Raw genomic sequence first — 18603 nt, forward strand, 5'->3', positions numbered from 1 at the left:
GTGTCAGAGCAAAAACCAAGCCATGAGGATGAAGGAATTGTTTGTAGAGCTCCGAGACAGGATTGTGTCGAGGCACAGATCTGGGGAAGGGTACCAAAACATTTCTGCAGCATTGAAAGTCCCCAAGAACACAGTGGCCTCCATCATTCTTAAATGAAAGAAGTTTGGAACCACCAAGACTCTTCCTAGAGCTGGCCGCCCGGCCAAACTGTGCAATCGGGGTAGAATGGCCTTGGTCAGGGAGGTGACCAAGAACCCGATGGTCACTCTGACAGAGCTCCAGAGTTCCTCTGTGGATATAGAACATTCCAGGACAACCATCTCTGCAGCACTCCACCAATCAGGCCTTCATGGTAGAGTGGCCAGACGGAAGCCACTCATCAGTAAAAGGCACGGCGGCCCGCTTGGAGTTTGCCAAAAAGCACCTAAAGGACTCTGACCATGAGAAACAAGATTCTCCGGTCTGATGAAACCAAGATTGAACTCTTTGGCCTGAAGCGTCACGTCTGAAGGAAACCTGGCACCATCCCTACGGTGTAGCATGGTAGTGGCAGCATAATGCTGCGGGGATGTTTTTCAGCGGCAGGGATTGGGAGACTAGTCAGGATTGAGGGAAAGATGAACGGAGCAAAGTACAGAGAGATCTTTGATGAAAACCTGCTCCAGAGTGCTCAGGACCTCAGACTGGGGCAAAGGTTCATCTTCCAACAGGACAAAGACCCTAAGCACACAGCCAAGACAATGCAGGAGTGGCTTCAGGACAAGTCTCAATGTCCTTGAGTGGCCCAGCCAGAGCCCGCACTTGAACCCGATCGAACATCTGGAGAGACCTGAAAATAGCTGTGCAGCGACGCTCCCCATCCAACCTGACAGAGCTTGAGAGGATCTGCAGAGAAGAATGGGAGCAACTCCCCAAATACAGGTGTGCCAAGCTTGTAGCGTCATACCCAAGAAGACTCGAGGCTGTAATCGCTGCCAAAGTTGCTTCAACAAAGTACTGAGTAAATGGTCTGAATACTTATGTAAATGTGATATTTTTAATAAAATGTGCAAAAATCTGTTTTTGCTTTGTCATTATGGGGTATTGTGTGTAGATTGATGAGGGAAAAAAATAAATTAATCAATTTTAGAATAAGGCTGCAATGTAACAAAATGTGGAAAAGGTCAAGGGGTCTGAATACTTTCCGAATGCACTGTATGTACCTGTAGGCAGGGATTAGGAGAAAGTGACTGGTAGCAGGATAAATTATAATAATAGTAAGCAGTATGGCAGCAGCATAAGTGGTGGGTGGGTGTGAGAGTGGTGGTGAGTGTGTATGTAAGTGTAAGTGTGTGGGCGTTAGTAAGAGTGTCAGTGTGACATGATATGCGGATATGTAAACAGGCCTGAAAAGTGACTGGTAGCAGGAATATATAAATACTTGTGGTAACGTATACATGTAAACAGGAGTAATAGTGACCAGTAGCAGGATAAATAGGTACTAATGGTAACGGCAAACAATGTACAGTAGAGTAATAGTTGTAATAAATCGCATAAATAATCATTTTAGCAGCAGCATAGGTGTGAGGGGGAACAGTAGTTGTAAGCCATGCCCAGAAAACTAGCCAAGATGCAAGTTTTCTGGGCGTCTGTGGCTTCACATTCTTCGAAGGAGCCAGATGCAGCCAACAATAGCTGAATATAATTTATGTTTGGCTGAAAGAAGATCACAGACATGACAGCTTTTACAACAAAAAAAAAGTTCCTGCCAAAGGTTCAATGGGAATCTTTGCACAATTCATCCTGTAACAATGGTGTTTCAAACTGGGTGCATGTCACATAATAAAACAAGATTTTACAGAACCTTTTAGACAAGGATATACGTAGTTGAGCTATTTTGCTATCAAAATATGATGCCTAAGTCGTCAAATAGTGAGCAGATGGGAATTCATTCTCATCCAGAATTTATTGTACAAGAATACCCAGTTTGTAAGAGATGCACAAAACACAAACCTAGCCAAGGCTAAACATCTCAAACTTACCAATGTCATATCATTATAAAACATATGATCTCTTGCAACTCACAAACAATACATTTCTAACCCTGCACTGCGACCCTCGTTAGATTGAGTGTGGCCCTGAGTTTCTGTGCATATTGAGTGTGGCCATTGGTCTTTATTGAGTAAGTGATCATTAAAACATTCCCAGACTCCACACAAATCTTAAGCATGTAACAATTAATGACAGATATCAGTTGGTTAGAAAACATTTCTCATTCCCCCCCAAAAATACCTGGTAGTGTAGTTCCTCTTAAATTAGGTATACTGTAAGTAGCTAATTTGTAAGAGGAAAACACGTCTACGTCCACTCTCAATATGGCACACAGTATAAATGGTTGGTAATTTAACAATGTCAGGGTATACCACGATACTGCTTTGTATTGATTCCTTTCACGGTTATTACGGAGTTTGGGACTCATACAGCACTATCCTTGAGAAACAGTGTAGACAAAGGAAACACAGTGAACTTGGGGATTTTATTCCTTTCAGTCCTTTTTCTATTCTGTTGCAGAATGGAATCTATGGTATTGGTATACTGAATGGTAAATCTTTGTTATGACGGTGTCTCGTTTACCCCGGCCCATCATAAAATATTTACCATTCAGGATACCAATACCATAGATCCAATTCCGCAACAGAATAGAAAAAAAAGTGTCTACCATTCATTCTGACTGTTGTCTCTTAAAGAGTTTGTTAAACGTTAATTTCTCTAAGGTGAATTTGTAATGTTCTTTCAATAATGTAATGTTCTAACAGTCAAGGACAAGCTCAGAGTATATACTGCTTCAAATGGCATCTCCCACAATAGCATTACATTTTTATTTAAGATACTCTACATGCCAGATGGTGCAAGCGCGCTTAAAAATGAAGTAGGCCTACCACTTTTAGATGATAGCCTTCCTACAGTATATATACACACAAGATCACCATGCGCAATGCCAAGCATCGGCTGGAGTAGTATAAAGCTTGCCGCCACTGGACTCTGGAGCAGTTGAAACGCTTTCTCTGGAGTGATGAATCACACTTCACTACCTGGCAGTCCGACGGACGAATCTGGGTTTGGCGGATGCCAGGAGAACGGTACCTGCCCGAATGCATAGTGCCAACTGTAAAGTCTGGTGGAGGAGGAATAATGGTTTGGGCTAGGCCCCTTAGTTCCACAAGTATGTGTGAATATGTGCCTAGAGCCACAGCTGTGGCCATACAAACAGTGGTACCTGCAGGACATACTGGCCCTGAACCTATCATGTGTAACTAGAGAAAACCATGCACACATTAAAGAAACCATACGCTACTTATCCTAGTACCTATAAAATGTCTCGCACAACTAACTCCATTTTATTTTGGGATTCATCCTCTAAACGTTTGATGCACTAGTAGAGAGGAGGAGTCATTTCATACAAGCACATTTCATATATCCCTTTGTCATCCTGTGCTGTCCCTGTTGTGACCCTGCCCTTGGTTGTTACCCAAATGGCCCCCTATATAGTACACTACGTTTGAGCATAGGGCCCTGGTCAAAGGTAGTGCACTATATAGGAAATAGGGTGCCATTTGGGACGCAGACCTTGTCCCCAGAGCACCTCGCTCAGCGCTGCCCGGCGTCTCGGATGCGACAGGCCACCGCCGTGATGAGAGCCGCCCCCTTTCCACTTCCGTCCTCTGATTGGAGGAACGTGACCTCGCACTGCGGCGCCAGGTCCCTGACCGTCTCATGCATGATGCTGGAGAAGCTGTGAAGAGGAGAGAAGGAGAGCGATGAGGCAGAATGTTTTTTTGTTTGTTCGTTTTTTTGTCTTTTTATATACACACTGCTCAAAAAAATAAAGGGAACACTTAAACAACACATCCTAGATCTGAATGAATGAAATAATCTTATTAAATACTTTTTTCTTTACATAGTTGAATGTGCTGACAACAAAATCACACAAAAATTATCAATGGAAATCAAATTTATCAACCCATGGAGGTCTGGATTTGGAGTCACCCTCAAAATTAAAGTGGAAAACCACACTACAAGCTGATCCAACTTTGATGTAATGTCCTTAAAACAAGTCAAAATGAGGCTCAGTAGTGTGTGTGGCCTCCACGTGCCTGTATGACCTCCCTACAACGCCTGGGCATGCTCCTGATGAGGTGGCAGATGGTCTCCTGAGGGATCTCCTCCCAGACCTGGACTAAAGCATCCGCCAACTCCTGGACAGTCTGTGGTGCAACGTGGCGTTGGTGGATGGAGCGAGACATGATGTCCCAGATGTGCTCAATTGGATTCAGGTCTGGGGAACGGGCAGGCCAGTCCATAGCATCAATGCCTTCCTCTTGCAGGAACTGCTGACACACTCCAGCCACATGAGGTCTAGCATTGTCTTGCATTAGGAGGAACCCAGGGCCAACCGCACCAGCATATGGTCTCACAAGGGGTCGGAGGATCTCATCTCGGTACCTAATGGCAGTCAGGCTACCTCTTGCGAGCACATGGAGGGCTGTGCGGCCCCCCAAAGAAATGCCACCCCACATCATGACTGACCCACCGCCAAACCGGTCATGCTGGAGGATGTTGCAGGCAATCACAGAGGTCAGACGTTTCTTGTAGTTGGCCACCAGGTTTGCACACATCTCAGGAGGGATTTTGTCCCACTCCTCTTTGCAGCTCTTCTCCAAGTCATTAAGGTTTCGAGGCTGACGTTTGGCAACTCGAACCTTCAGCTCCCTCCACAGATTTTCTATGGGATTAAGGTCTGGAGACTGGCTAGGCCACTCCAGGACCTTAATGTGCTTCTTCTTGAGCCACTCCTTTGTTGCCTTGGCCGTGTGTTTTGGGTCATTGTCAAGCTGGAATACCCATCCACGACCCATTTTCAATGCCCTGGCTGAGGGAAGGAGGTTCTCACCCAAGATTTGACAGTACGTGGCCTCGTCCATCGTCCCTTTGATGCAGTGAAGTTGTCCTGTCCCCTTAGCAGAAAAACACCCCCAAAGCATAATGTTTCCACCTCCATGTTTGACGGTGGGGATGATGTTCTTGGGGTCATAGGCAGCATTCCTCCTCCTTCGAACACGGCGAGTTGAGTTGATGCCAAAGAGCTCAATTTTGGTCTCATCTGACCACAACACTTTCACCCAGTTCTGTTCATTGGCAAACTTCAGACGGCCCTGTATATGTGCTTTCTTGAGCAGGGGGACCTTGCAGGCGCTGCAGGATTTCAGTCCTTCACGGCGTAGTGTGTTACCAATTGTTTTCTTGGTGACTATGGTTCCAGCTGCCTTGAGATCATTGACAAGATCCTCCCGTGTAGTTCTGGGCTGATTCCTCACCGTTCTCATGATCATTGCAACTCCACGAGGTGAGATCTTGCATGGAGTCCCAGGCCGAGGGAGATTGACAGTTCTTTTGTGTTTCTTCCATTTGCGAATAATCGCAGCAACTGTTGTCACCTTCTCACCAAGCTGCTTAGCGATGGTCTTGTAGCCCATTTCAGCCTTGTGTAGGTCTACAATCTTGTCCCTGACATCCTTGGAGAGCTCTTTGGTCTTGGCCATGGTGGAGAGTTTGGAATCTGATTGATTGATTGCTTCTGTGGACAGCTGTCTTTTATACAGATAACAAGCTGAGATTAGGAGCACTCCCTTTAACAAACTGAGATTAGGAGCACTCCCTTTATTAAAGGGAGTGCTCCTAATCTCAGCTCGTTACCTGTATAAAAGACACATGGGAGCCAGAAATCTTTCTGATTGAGAGGGGGTCAAATACTTTTTTCCCCTCATTAAAATGCAAATCAATTTATAACATTTTTGACATGCGTTTTTGTGGATTTTTTGTTGTTGTTATTCTGTCTCTCACTGTTCAAATAAACCTACCATTAAAATTATAGACTGATCATTTCTTTGTCAGTGGGCAAACGTACAAAATCAGCAGGGGATCAAATACTTTATATAATATATATATATATATATATATAAAAATTTTTTTAAGGGGGATAGATCAGCATCACCTCCAATCCCCCATATTTTTTTCTCTCGCAATAAATAAATACACATACATACATACATAGCCTTTTAAAAAATATATTTCCCTTTATAACTTTCCAACCCCACCACCCCTTCCCTAATTGGAGTAAACTAGTGAACAACAACGCTTAGGCCTCTACTTCTAGCTTATACATACTATATACATTTTATGGAAACTTACAATAATTATATTTTGTTTGTTTTTTACTCCTGAACTTCTACCCTCAACTGATCATTTTCATGATGTCCATCCGGTTTTCTTCTATATGCCATATCTTTATAACTGTGCTCTTTCACAAAAGCTCTCAACCTATAACCTATATACTTATTATGGACACAGTATGCTTAACATTAGCTATCTTGTTGTTAGTTATTAGTCCCATCCTTCAGCTCCATTCAACACGTCCCAGGTTAGAATGTTCTTACTGAGAATAGACAATGGACCAGAAGCTGCAGGGAATGAAGGGGAAGTGAGTTCACATGGCCAGGGACAAGCGAATCAGGCAAACCCATAGGCAGGTGTACATGCAGTAACTGTAAGAAGGTGCTGTTAAAAGGTATTTGAGGATAGACTTTAGGATTCCCAGATGCTTATTATATATGGGTAAAAGTTTTAGAACACCTACTCATTCAAGGGTTTTTCTTTATTTTTACTATTTTCTACATTGTAGAATAATAGTGAAGACATCAAAACTATGAATAACACATATGGAATCATGTAGTAACCCCCCCAAAAAAAGTGTTCAACAAATCAAAATATATTTTCTATTTGAGCTTCTTCAAATAGCCACCCTTTGCCTTGATGACAGCTTTGCACACTCCTGGCATTTTAGATATATGCAGTGTCTTCGAAAAGTATTCAGACCCCTTGACTTTTTCGACATTTTCCACCGGAGCTCAATTTCGAGTCTCGTAGCATACTTATGTAAATAAGGCATCTGTTTTTTGTTTTTAATAAATGTGCAAAAATTTCTAAAAACCTGTTTTTTCTTTGTCATTATGGGGTATTGTCTGTAGATCGATGAGGAAATTGTTTTCTTTAATCAATTTTAGAATAAGGCTGTAACCTAACAAAATGTGGAAAAAGTTAAGGGATCTGAATACTTTCCGAAGGCACTGCATATATCTATATCTCACTCCAATTAAACTCCATACATCACACCGATTAGGTTTGTAAATGCATAAATAAACCCTGCGTAACATTTTCATTAACTTGATTGATGTTGGCATTTACACAATTGTACCTACGTAACCACGAAATGGAAACCATGGAAACAGAGCATCGCAGAATAACTTAAGTTAGAGTTTCTCATTGTTTCTCCTTTTGGCTCATTTTATTCATAGATTCAGTAAGATAATAAAGAAAAAAGTATGAGCAAAGTAAAGGCTATAAACTAAAACTACCAGCTGCCTACAGTTAAATGTGCAATTAACGTCTGGGCCCGTATTCAAAAAGTGTACGAATAACAGTGCTGATCTAGGAGTAGGAGAGTACACCCAGTCTATATAATGTTTTTCATTGTAATCGAAAAGGCTAAACCCTATATCAGCACTCGTACTCTGAGATGATTCATGAATACAGCCCATGGAGTATAGCTTTAACCTGACTGTCTTTTTGTGATAATACTATCTAATAACCACTCACTGTGGATGTAGTTTGTAGAGTGTTCCATCGACACCCACTGTGATTTTGAGCTCGGGGAGGTTGCGGTTCTGCCGGATCTTATCGACCACAGCGGCCAGGCCGGCACCACAGAGCTGGGCTGCGCGGCGAGCCACCACGCTGCACACCTCCTTCACCAGGATACTGTCGTCACACGTAGAGCTGGTCAGACCCAGGTGCTGCAGGATGGAGCGCACCTGCCTCAGGGCCAGACGGTCACTGACAAGGGGGGGAGAGTGAGGGAGAGACAGGCACTGACTGTTACAGACAACAGTCAAGTAAATATCAACATCTATATCAAATCAACACATTTTGTGAACATGAAGTGCACACATTGTTCTCCATCCTATGCTAGACATTTTGGTGTCAAATCCAATAGCTTTGATACCCAGAAAAAGGGATTCACACGTTGCTCCCACCATGACTGTTAACGTCTTTAGTGACACACTTTCCCAAATCTTCCTTTTGCTCATCAGACATCAACACTAAAAATTGACTGAAGGCGTAATTGCCACAAACATTCCCAGACAAACAAACTGACACAGACTCACCTCTCGATCTGGGAGAGGAACTTGGTTTCAAAGATGCCTCTGGTCTTGAGCCTCTCAGAGAGTTTGCCTCGGAACAGAAGTCCCTTAGCAGTGAACTCCAGCAGTACGTTCCTCACTATCTCCCCAAGGTACATCCCACTGATCATCTTCTCATACCTGACAGACAGACCGATAGAGAGAGACTTGATTCCTGAGGCTTACTGCTACACAGTCTTGTTGACAGTCTCCTACTCTGGAAAACTACACTTCAGGCTTTATGGATGAAAGTGTTACTGCACTGGTGTGTGTAGTAGTCCCAGCTAGGGTTGCAAAGCTACTGGTAATTTACTAAAGTTACCGGATTCTTCTGCAATTTTGGTAATTAACATACTTTAATAACTTTAAAAAACATACATACATACATACATACATACATACATACATACATACATACATACATACATACATACATACATACATACATACATACATACATACATACATACATACATACATACATACATACATACATACATACATACATACATACATACATACATACATACATACATACATACATACATACATACATACATACATACATACATACAGTGGGGAAAAAAAGTATTTAGTCAGCCACCAATTGTGCAAGTTCTCCCACTTAAAAAGATGAGAGAGGCCTGTAATTTTCATCATAGGTACACGTCAACTATGACAGACAAAATGAGAAAAAAAAATCCAGAAAATCACATTGTAGGATTTTTCATGAATTTATTTGCAAATTATGGTGGAAAATATGTATTTGGTCAGTAACAAAAGTTTCTCAATACTTTGTTATATACCCTTTGTTGGCAATGACACAGGTCAAACGTTTTCTGTAAGTCTTCACAAGGTTTTCACACACTGTTGCTGGTATTTTGGCCCATTCCTCCATGCAGATCTCCTATAGAGCAGTGATGTTTTGGGGCTGTCGCTGGGCAACACAGACTTTCAACTCCCTCCAAAGATTTTCTATGGGGTTGAGATCTGGAGACTGGCTAGGCCACTCCAGGACCTTGAAATGCTTCTTACGAAGCCACTCCTTCGTTGCCCGTGTGGTGTGTTTGGGATCATTGTCATGCTGAAAGACCCAGCCACGTTTAATCTTCAATGCCCTTGCTGATGGAAGGAGGTTTTCACTCAAAATCTCATGATACATGGCCCCATTCATTCTTTCCTTTACACGGATCAGTCGTCCTGGTCCCTTTGCAGAAAAAACAGCCCCAAAGCATGATGTTTCCACCCCCATGCTTCACAGTAGGTATGGTGTTCTTTGGATGCAACTCAGCATTCTTTGTCCTCCAAACACGACAAGTTGAGTTTTTACCAAAAAGTTCTATTTTGGTTTCATCTGACCATATGACATTCTCCCAATCCTCTTCTGGATCATCCAAATGCACTCTAGCAAACTTCAGACGGGCCTGGACATGTACTGGCTTAAGCAGGGGGACACGTCTGGCACTGCAGAATTTGAGTCCCTGGCGGCGTAGTGTGTTACTGATGGTAGGCTTTGTTACTTTGGTCCCAGCTCTCTGCAGGTCATTCACTAGGTCCCCCCGTGTGGTTCTGTGATTTTTGCTCACCGTTCTTTTGATCATTTTGACCCCACGGTGTGAGATCTTGCGTGGAGCCCCAGATCGAGGGAGATTATCAGTGGTCTTGTATGTCTTCCATTTCCTAATAATTGCTCCCACAGTTGATTTCTTCAAACCAAGCTGCTTACCTATTGAAGATTCAGTCTTCCCAGCCTGGTGCAGGTCTACAATTTTGTTTCTGGTGTCCTTTGACGGCTCTTTGGTCTTGGCCATAGTGGAGTTTGGAGTGTGACTGTTTGAGGTTGTGGACAGGTGTCTTTTATACTGATAATAAGTTCAAACAGGTGCCATTAATACAGGTAAAGAGTGGAGGACAGAGGAGCCTCTTAAATAAGAAGTTACAGGTATGTGAGAGCCAGAAATATTGCTTGTTTGTAGGTGACCAAATACTTATTTTCCACCATAATTTGCAAATAAATTCATTAAAAGTCCTACAATGTGATATTCTGGATTTTTTTTTCTAAATTTGTCTGTCATAGTTGACGTGTACGTATGATGAAAATTACAGGCCTCTCTCATCTTTTTAAGTGGGAGAACTTCCACAATTGGTGGCTGACTAAATACTTTTTTCCCCCACTGTACATACATACATACATACATACATACATACATACATACATACATACATACATACATACATACATACATACATACATACATACATACATACATACATACATACATACATACATACATACATACATACATACATACATACATACATACATACATACATACATACATACATACATACATACATACATACATACATACATACATACATACATACATACATACATGGTCAAAAGTTTTATAACACCTACTCATTCAAGGGTTTTTCTTTATTTTTACTATTTTATACATTCTAGAATAATAGTGAAGACATCAAAACTATGAAATAACACATGGAATCATGTAGTAACCAAAAAAGTGTTAAACAAATCAAAATATATTTTTTATTTGAGATTCTTCAAATAGCCACCCTTTGCCATGATGACAGCTTTGACACTCTTGGCATTCTCTCAACCAGCTTAACCTGGAATGCTTTTCCAACAGTCTTGAAGGAGTTCCCACATATGCTGAGCACTTGTTGGCTGCTTTTCCTTCACTCTGCCGTCCGACTCATCCCAAACCATCTCAATTTGGTTGAGGTCGGGGAATTGTGGAGGCCAGGTCATCTGATGCAGCACTCAATCACTCTCCTTCTTGGACAAATAGCCCTTACATTTACATGTTTACATTTTAGTCATTTAGCAGACGCTCTTATCCAGAGCGACTTACAGGAGCAATTAGGGTTAAGTGCCTTGCTTAAGGGCACATCGACAGATTTTTCACCTAGTCCTTACACAGCCTGGAGGTGTGTTGGGTCATTGTCATGTTGAAAAACAAATGATAGTCCCACTAAGCCCAAACCAGATGGGATGGCGTATCGCTGCAGAATGCTGTGGTAGCCATGCTGGTTAAATGTGCCTTGAATTCTAAATAAATCACAGACAGTGTCACCAGCAAAGCACCCCCACACCATAACACCTCCTCCTCCATGCTTTCCGGTGGGAAATACACATGCGGAGATCATCCGTTCACCCACACGAGTCTCACAAAGACATGGCGGTTGGAACCAAAAATCTCACATTTGGACTCATCAGACCAAAGGACAGATTTCCACCGGTCTAATGTCCATTGCTCGTGTTTCTTGGCCCAAGCAAGTCTCTTATTATTATTGGTGTCCTTTAATAGTGGTTTCTTTGCAGCAATTTGACCATGAAGGCCTGATTCACACAGTCTCCTCTGAACAGTTGATGTTGAGATGTGTCTGTTACTTGAACTCTGTGAAGCATTTATTTGGGCTGCAATTTCTGAGCCTGGGAACTCTAATGAACTTATCCTCTGCAGCAGAGTTAAATCTGGGTCTTCCATTCCATTCCGGTCCTCATGAGAGCCAGTTTCATCAAAGCGCTTGATGGTTTTTGCGACTGCACTTGAAGAAACGTTAAAAGTTCTTGAAATCTTCCAGATTGACTGACCTTCATGTCTTAAAGTAATGATGGACTGTCGTTTCTCTTTGCTTATTTGAGCTGTTCTTGCCATAATATGGACTTGGTCTTTTACCAAATAGGGCTATCTTCTGTACAGCCCCCCATCTTGTCACAACACAACTGACTGGCTCAAACGAATTAAGAAGGAAAGAAATTCCACAAATTAACTTTTAAAACGGCACACCTGTTAATTGAAATGCATTCCAGGTGACTACTTCATGAAGATGGTTGACAGAAAGCCAAGAGTGTGCAAAGCTGTCAGCAAGGTAAAAGGGTGGCTATTTGAAGAATCTCAAATATAGAATATATTTTGATTTCTTTAACACTTTTTTGGTTACTACATGATTCCAAATGTGCTATTTCATAGTTTTGATGTCTTCACTATTATTCTAAAATGTACACATACATACACAAACACAGCGCATTCGGAAAGTATTTAGACCCCTTCCCCTTTTCCACATATTGTTACGTTACAGCGTTATACTAAAATTGATTACATATATTTTTTTCCTCAATCTACACACAATACCCCATGATGACAAAGCGAAAACAGGTTTTTAGAGTGGCCAGACGGAAGCCACTCCTCAATAAAAGGCACATGACAGCCCACTTGGAGTTTGCCAAAAGGCACCTAAAGGACTCTCAGACCATGAGAAACAAGATACTCTGGTCTGATGAAACCAAGATTGACCTCTTTGGCCTGAATGCCAAGCGCCACGTCTGGAGGAAACCTGGCACCATCCATAGTTTTTCAGCGGCAGGGACTGGGAGACTAGTCAGGGTCGAAGGAAAGATGAACAGAGCAAAGTACAGAGATCCTTGATGAAAACCTGCTCCAGAGTGCTCAGGACCTCAGACTGAGGCAACGAACCTAAGCGCACAGCCAAGACAACGCAGGAGTGGCTTCAGGACAAGTCTCAATGTCTTCGAGTGGCCCAGCCAGAGCCCGGACTTGAACCCAATCGAACATCTCTGGCGAAACCTGAAAATAGCTGTGCAGCGACGCTCCCCATCCAACCATCCAACCTGACAGAGCTTGAGAGGATCTGCAGAGAAGAATGGGAGAAACTCCCCAAATACAGGTGTGCCAAGCTTATACAGTGGGGGGAAAAGTATTTAGTCAGCCACCAATTGTGCAAGTTCTCCCACTTAAAAAGATGAGAGAGGCCTGTAATTTTCATCATAGGTACACGTCAACTATGACAGACAAAATGAGAAGAAAAAAAATCCAGAAAATCACATTGTAGGATTTTTAATGAATTTATTTGCAAATTATGGTGGAAAATAAGTATTTGGTCAATAACAAAAGTTTCTCAATACTTTGTTATATACCCTTTGTTGGAAATGACACAGGTCAAACGTTTTCTGTAAGTCTTCACAAGGTTTTCACACACTGTTGCTGGTATTTTGGCCCATTCCTCCATGCAGATCTCCTCTAGAGCAGTGATGTTTTGGGGCTGTCGCTGGGCAACACAGACTTTCAACTCCCCTCCAAAGATTTTCTATGGGGTTGAGATCTGGAGACTGGCTAGGCCACTCCAGGACCTTGAAATGCTTCTTACGAAGCCACTCCTTCGTTGCCCGGCGGTGTGTTTGGGATCATTGTCATGCTGAAAGACCCAGCCACGTTTCATCTTCAATGCCCTTGCTGATGGAAGGAGGTTTTCACTCAAAATCTCACGATACATTGCCCCATTCATTCTTTCCTTTACACGGATCAGTTGTCCTGGTCCCTTTGCAGAAAAACAGCCCCAAAGCATGATGTTTCCACCCCCATGCTTCACAGTAGGTATGGTGTTCTTTGGATGCAACTCAGCATTCTTTGTCCTCCAAACACGACGAGTTGAGTTGAGTTTTTACCAAAAATTTCTATTTTGGTTTCATCTGACAATATGACATTCTCCCAATCCTCTTCTGGATCATCCAAATGCACTCTAGCAAACTTCAGACGGGCCTGGACATGTACTGGCTTAAGCAGGGGGACACATCTGGCACTGCATGATTTGAGTCCCTGGCGGCGTAGTGTGTTACTGATGGTAGGCTTTGTTACTTTGGTCCCAGCTCTCTGCAGGTCATTCACTAGGTCCCCCCGTGTGGTTCTGGGATTTTTGCTCACCGTTCTTGTGATCAATTTGACCCCACGGGGTGAGATCTTGCGTGGAGCCCCAGATCGAGGGAGATTATCAGTGGTCTTGTATGTCTTCCATTTCCTAATAATTGCTCCCACAGTTGATTTCTTCAAACCAAGCTGCTTACCTATTGTAGATTCAGTCTTCCCAGCCTGGTGCAGGTCTACAATTTTGTTTCTGGTGTCCTTTGACAGCTCTTTGGTCTTGGCCATAGTGGAGTTTGGAGTGTGACTGTTTGAGGTTGTGGACAGGTGTCTTTTATACTGATAACAAGTTCAAACAGGTGCCATTAATACAGGTAACAAGTGGATGACAGAGGAGCCTCTTAAAGAAGAAGTTACAGGTCTGTGAGAGCCAGAAGTCTTGCTTGTTTGTAGGTGACGAAATACTTATTTTCCACCATAATTTGCAAATAAATTCATAAAAAAATCCTACAATGTGATTTTCTGAAAAAAATAATCTCAATTTGTCTGTCATAGTTGACGTGTACCTATGATGAAAATTACAGGCCTCTCTCATCTTTTTAAGTGGGAGAACTTGCACAATTGGTGGCTGACTAAATACTTTTTTTCCCCACTGTAGCATCATACCCAAGAAGACTCGAGGCTGTAATCGTTGCTGAAGGTGTTTCAACAAAGTACTAAGTAAAGTGTCTGAAAACTGATATTTCAGTTTTTTATTTTTAATAGATTTGCAAAACATTCTAAAAACCTGTTTTTGCTTTGTCATTATGGGGTATTGTGTGTAGATTGATGAGGGGGGAAAAAACAATTTAATCCATTTTAGAATAAGGCTGTAACGTAACAAAATGTGGAAAAAGTAAAGGGGTCAATACTTTCCGAATGCACTGCACACACACACACACACAGAGAGAACAAAAATATAAACGCAACATGCAACAATTTCAAAGACTTTACTGAGTTACAGCTCATAAAAGAAAATCAGTCAATTTAAATAAATTCATTAGGCCCTAATCTATGGATTTCACATGACTGAGAATACAGATTAAAAAATATATATATATTTAACCAGGTAAGCCAGTTGAGAACAAGTTCTCATTGACAACTGCGACCTGGCCAAGATAAAGCAAAGCAGTGCGATAAAAACAACAGAGTTACATATGGGGTAAAACAAAACATAAAGTCAAAAATACCACAGAAAATGTATATACAGTGTGTGCAAATGTAGCAAGTTATGGAGGTAAGGCAATAAATAGGCCATAGTGCAAAATAATTACAATTAGTATTAACACTGGAATGCTAGATGTGCAAGAGATTATGTGCAAATAGAGATACTGGGGTGCAAATGAGCAAAATAAATAACATGGGGATGAGGTAGTTGAGTGGGCTAATTTCAGAAGGGCTGTGTACAGGTGCAGTGATCGGTAAGGTGCTCTGACAACAGATGCTTAAAGTTAGTGAGGGAGATAAGAGTCTCCAGCTTCAGAGATTTTTGCAGTTCGTTCCAGTCATTGGCAGCAGATAACTGGAAGGAATGGCGGCCAAAGGAGGTGTTGGGTTTGGGGATGACCAGTGAGATATACCTGCTGGAGCGCATACTAAGGGTGGGTGTTGCTATGGTGACCAATGAGCTAAGATAAGGCAGAGATTTGCCTAGCAGTGATTTATAGATGGCCTGGAGCCAGTGGGTTTGGCGACGAATATGTAGTGAGGACCAGCCAACAAGAGCGTACAGGTCACAGTGGTGGGTAGTATATGGGGCTTTGGTGACAACGGATGGCACTGTGATAGACTACATCCAATTTGCTGAGTAGAGTGTTGGAGGCTATTTTGTAAATGACATCGCCGAAGTCAAGGATCGGTAGGATAGTCAGTTTTACGAGGGCATGTTTGGCGGCATGAGTGAAGGAGGCTTTGTTGCGAAATAGGAAGCTGAGTCTAGATTTCACTTTGGATTGGAGATGCTTAATGTGAGTCTGGAAGGAGAGTTTACAGTCTAACCAGACACCTAGGTATTTGTAGTTGTCCACATACTCTAGGTCAGACCCGTCGAGAGTAGTGATTCTAGTCGGGTGGGCGGGTGCCAGCAGCGTTCGATTGAAGAGCATGCATTTAGTTTTACTAGTGTTTAAGAGCAGTTGGAGGCTACGGAAGGAGTGTTGTATGGTATTGAAGCTCGTTTGGAGGTTTGTTAACACAGTGTCCAATGAAGGGCCAGTTGTATACAAAATGGTGTCGTCTGTGTAGAGGTGGATCTGAGAGTCACCAGCAGCAAGAGCGACATCATTGATATACACGGAGAAAAGAGTTGGCCCAAGAATTGAACCCTATGGCACCCCCATAGACACTGCCATAGGTCCAGACAACAGGCCCTCCGATTTGACACAATGAACTATCTGAGAAGTAGTTGGTGAACCAGGCGAGGCAGTCATTTGAGAAACCAGATATGCATCTGTTGGTCACATATACCTTTAAAAAAAGGTAGGGGCGTGGATCAGAAAACCAGTCAGTATCTGGTTTGACCACCAATTGCCTCATGCAGCAGGACACATCTTCTTCGCATAGAGTCGATCAGGCTGTTGATTGTGGCCTGTGGAATGTTGTCCCACTCCTCTTCAATAGCTGTGCGAGGTTGCTGGATATTGGTGGGAACTGGAACATGCTGTCCTACGCGTCGATCCAGAGCATCCCAAACAAGCTCAATGGGTGACATATGTTTGGTGGGTATGCAGGCCATAGAACTGAGACATTTTCAGTTTCCAGGAATTGTGTACAGATCCTTACGACATGGGGCCGTGCATTATCATGCTGAAACATGAGGTGATGGCTACAGATGAATGGCACGACAATGGGCCTCAGGATCTTGTCATGGTATCTCTGTGCATTCAAATTGCCATCGATAATTTAGGTAATTTTTTCATTCTTAAACAAGAAAATTGACCAATGTTGGTTCAATTGGTTAATCTTTCTGGGGTTTTCTGTGAGCTCAATGTGCATTTTTTCTGGAAATGCGCACTAAAAGGGATGTAAACAAATTTGTACACAAAAATTGAGAGAAATAAGCTTTTTGTGTGTATGAAATATTTCTGGGATCTATTATTATTATTATTTCAGCTCATGAAACATGGGACCAACACTTTACATGTTGTATTTATATTTTTGTTCAATGTATTATTGATTTCTTATATCTCTGTCCATATTGTCCATGGTTTTCTAGTAAATAGCCCATATGTTCGAGAAAATAGCATAATTAATAATAAAAAATAAATCAACAATGTCATTCTTTTCTATTAACTCTGCAACTCTTCCAACTATTTATTAGTTTCACAACTGCCACCAGTTTAACTCCAAAACATTAACAAATACATTGACATAGTAAAATACATTTAAAAAGTGTGTAAATAAAGGATATTTCATGCTAAAACCCTCATATTAAACACCAATGGAATTCACTAAATTGATGGTTTATATTTAGAATAATATTTTACAGCTTTGTCATTCTATTTTTTTGTTTTAAAATCATCTTATTTAATAGATTTTACATGTGATAAGGCCACACAGAGGGCCAGAGATAATTAGACACCTGTGATAATCTGAAGTACACTAACGGGCCACTAGATGTCCTGTGATAGATTACATACTGGTATACTGGTACAATTAGAAAGTTTCCATTAATATACCCTCCCTTTGCAACCCTAATCCCAGCCTCCAAAGATACATACATCAACTTTAACAAACAGTCCAATAGATCCACAGGAAGGAGAGATTTAATTTAAATCAGCACCCCACCTAAAGGTGTTCTTTCTTTCTTTCTTTCCAATTGTAAACAAACAGTAATAGCCTACCTCTGTTTGCCAGGGTTGGTGGAGCAGTCGTCCACGGCTCTGTCGAAGTCTGTGCTGAAGTCGTCCAGCTCCCCGTGGTCCCCAAAGCCCCCCCACTCCATGTTAACACACATCCTCCCCTCGTCCCCCTCCACCAGCTCCACATTCTGCATTTCCTCCATGTAGCAGGCATTGGTGCCAGTACCTGGAGTGACGGGAAATGTGTGAGTGAGTGTGTGTATGTGTGTGAAAGAGAGAGCGACAGACACTTACTTAAATAAAAGGAAGGCAGTTGTTGATTTCTTACAGCCTGTGCTTGTGGTCCAGAAGGCACATACAGTAGGCTATCGGAGACTCACCTACGATGAGGCCCACCTCACACAGTGGGTCTTCGTAGCCACAGGTCATCATGGTGCCCACCGTGTCATTCACCACGGCAACCACGTCCAGGTCAAACTCCTACAAAAACATCAACACAAGGACTTACGGATCACTAACATCAATCAATCAATCATATTTATTTTATATAGCCCTTCTTACATCAGCTAATATCTCGAAGTGCTGTACAGAAACCCAGCCTAAAACCCCAAACAGCTAGTAATGCAGGTGTAGAAGCACGGTGGCTAGGAAAAACTCCCTAGAAAGGCGAAAACCTAGGAAGAAACCTAGAGAGGAACCAGGCTATGAGGGGTGGCCAGTCCTCTTCTGGCTGTGCCGGGTGAAGATTATAACAGAACCATGCCAAGATGTTCAAAAATGTTCATAAGTGACAAGCATGG

At 42.2% G+C, this 18603-nt stretch overlaps 1 protein-coding gene across 2 annotated transcripts in view; it reads right to left on the reverse strand.

Annotated features, from left to right (window-relative positions):
- Window positions 1-3124: 3124 nt before the first annotated feature.
- The window catches only part of LOC121585022 (hexokinase-2), a 58127-nt gene continuing 42648 nt past the window's right edge, over window positions 3125-18603 (reverse strand). For both annotated transcript variants that reach the window (XM_041901341.1, XM_041901340.1), the window contains 5 exons: window positions 18184-18283; window positions 17846-18029; window positions 8263-8418; window positions 7694-7930; window positions 3125-3773 (listed from right to left, as the gene is read on the reverse strand). In XM_041901341.1, coding sequence (XP_041757275.1) covers window positions 3629-3773; window positions 7694-7930; window positions 8263-8418; window positions 17846-18029; window positions 18184-18283 — 822 coding nt within the window. In that variant the 3' untranslated portion in view covers window positions 3125-3628. The remainder of the gene's footprint in view (window positions 3774-7693; window positions 7931-8262; window positions 8419-17845; window positions 18030-18183; window positions 18284-18603) is intronic.

This window comes from Coregonus clupeaformis, chromosome 16 (genome assembly GCF_020615455.1).
Source record: "Coregonus clupeaformis isolate EN_2021a chromosome 16, ASM2061545v1, whole genome shotgun sequence".
NCBI classification, from domain to species: Eukaryota; Metazoa; Chordata; class Actinopteri; order Salmoniformes; family Salmonidae; genus Coregonus; species Coregonus clupeaformis.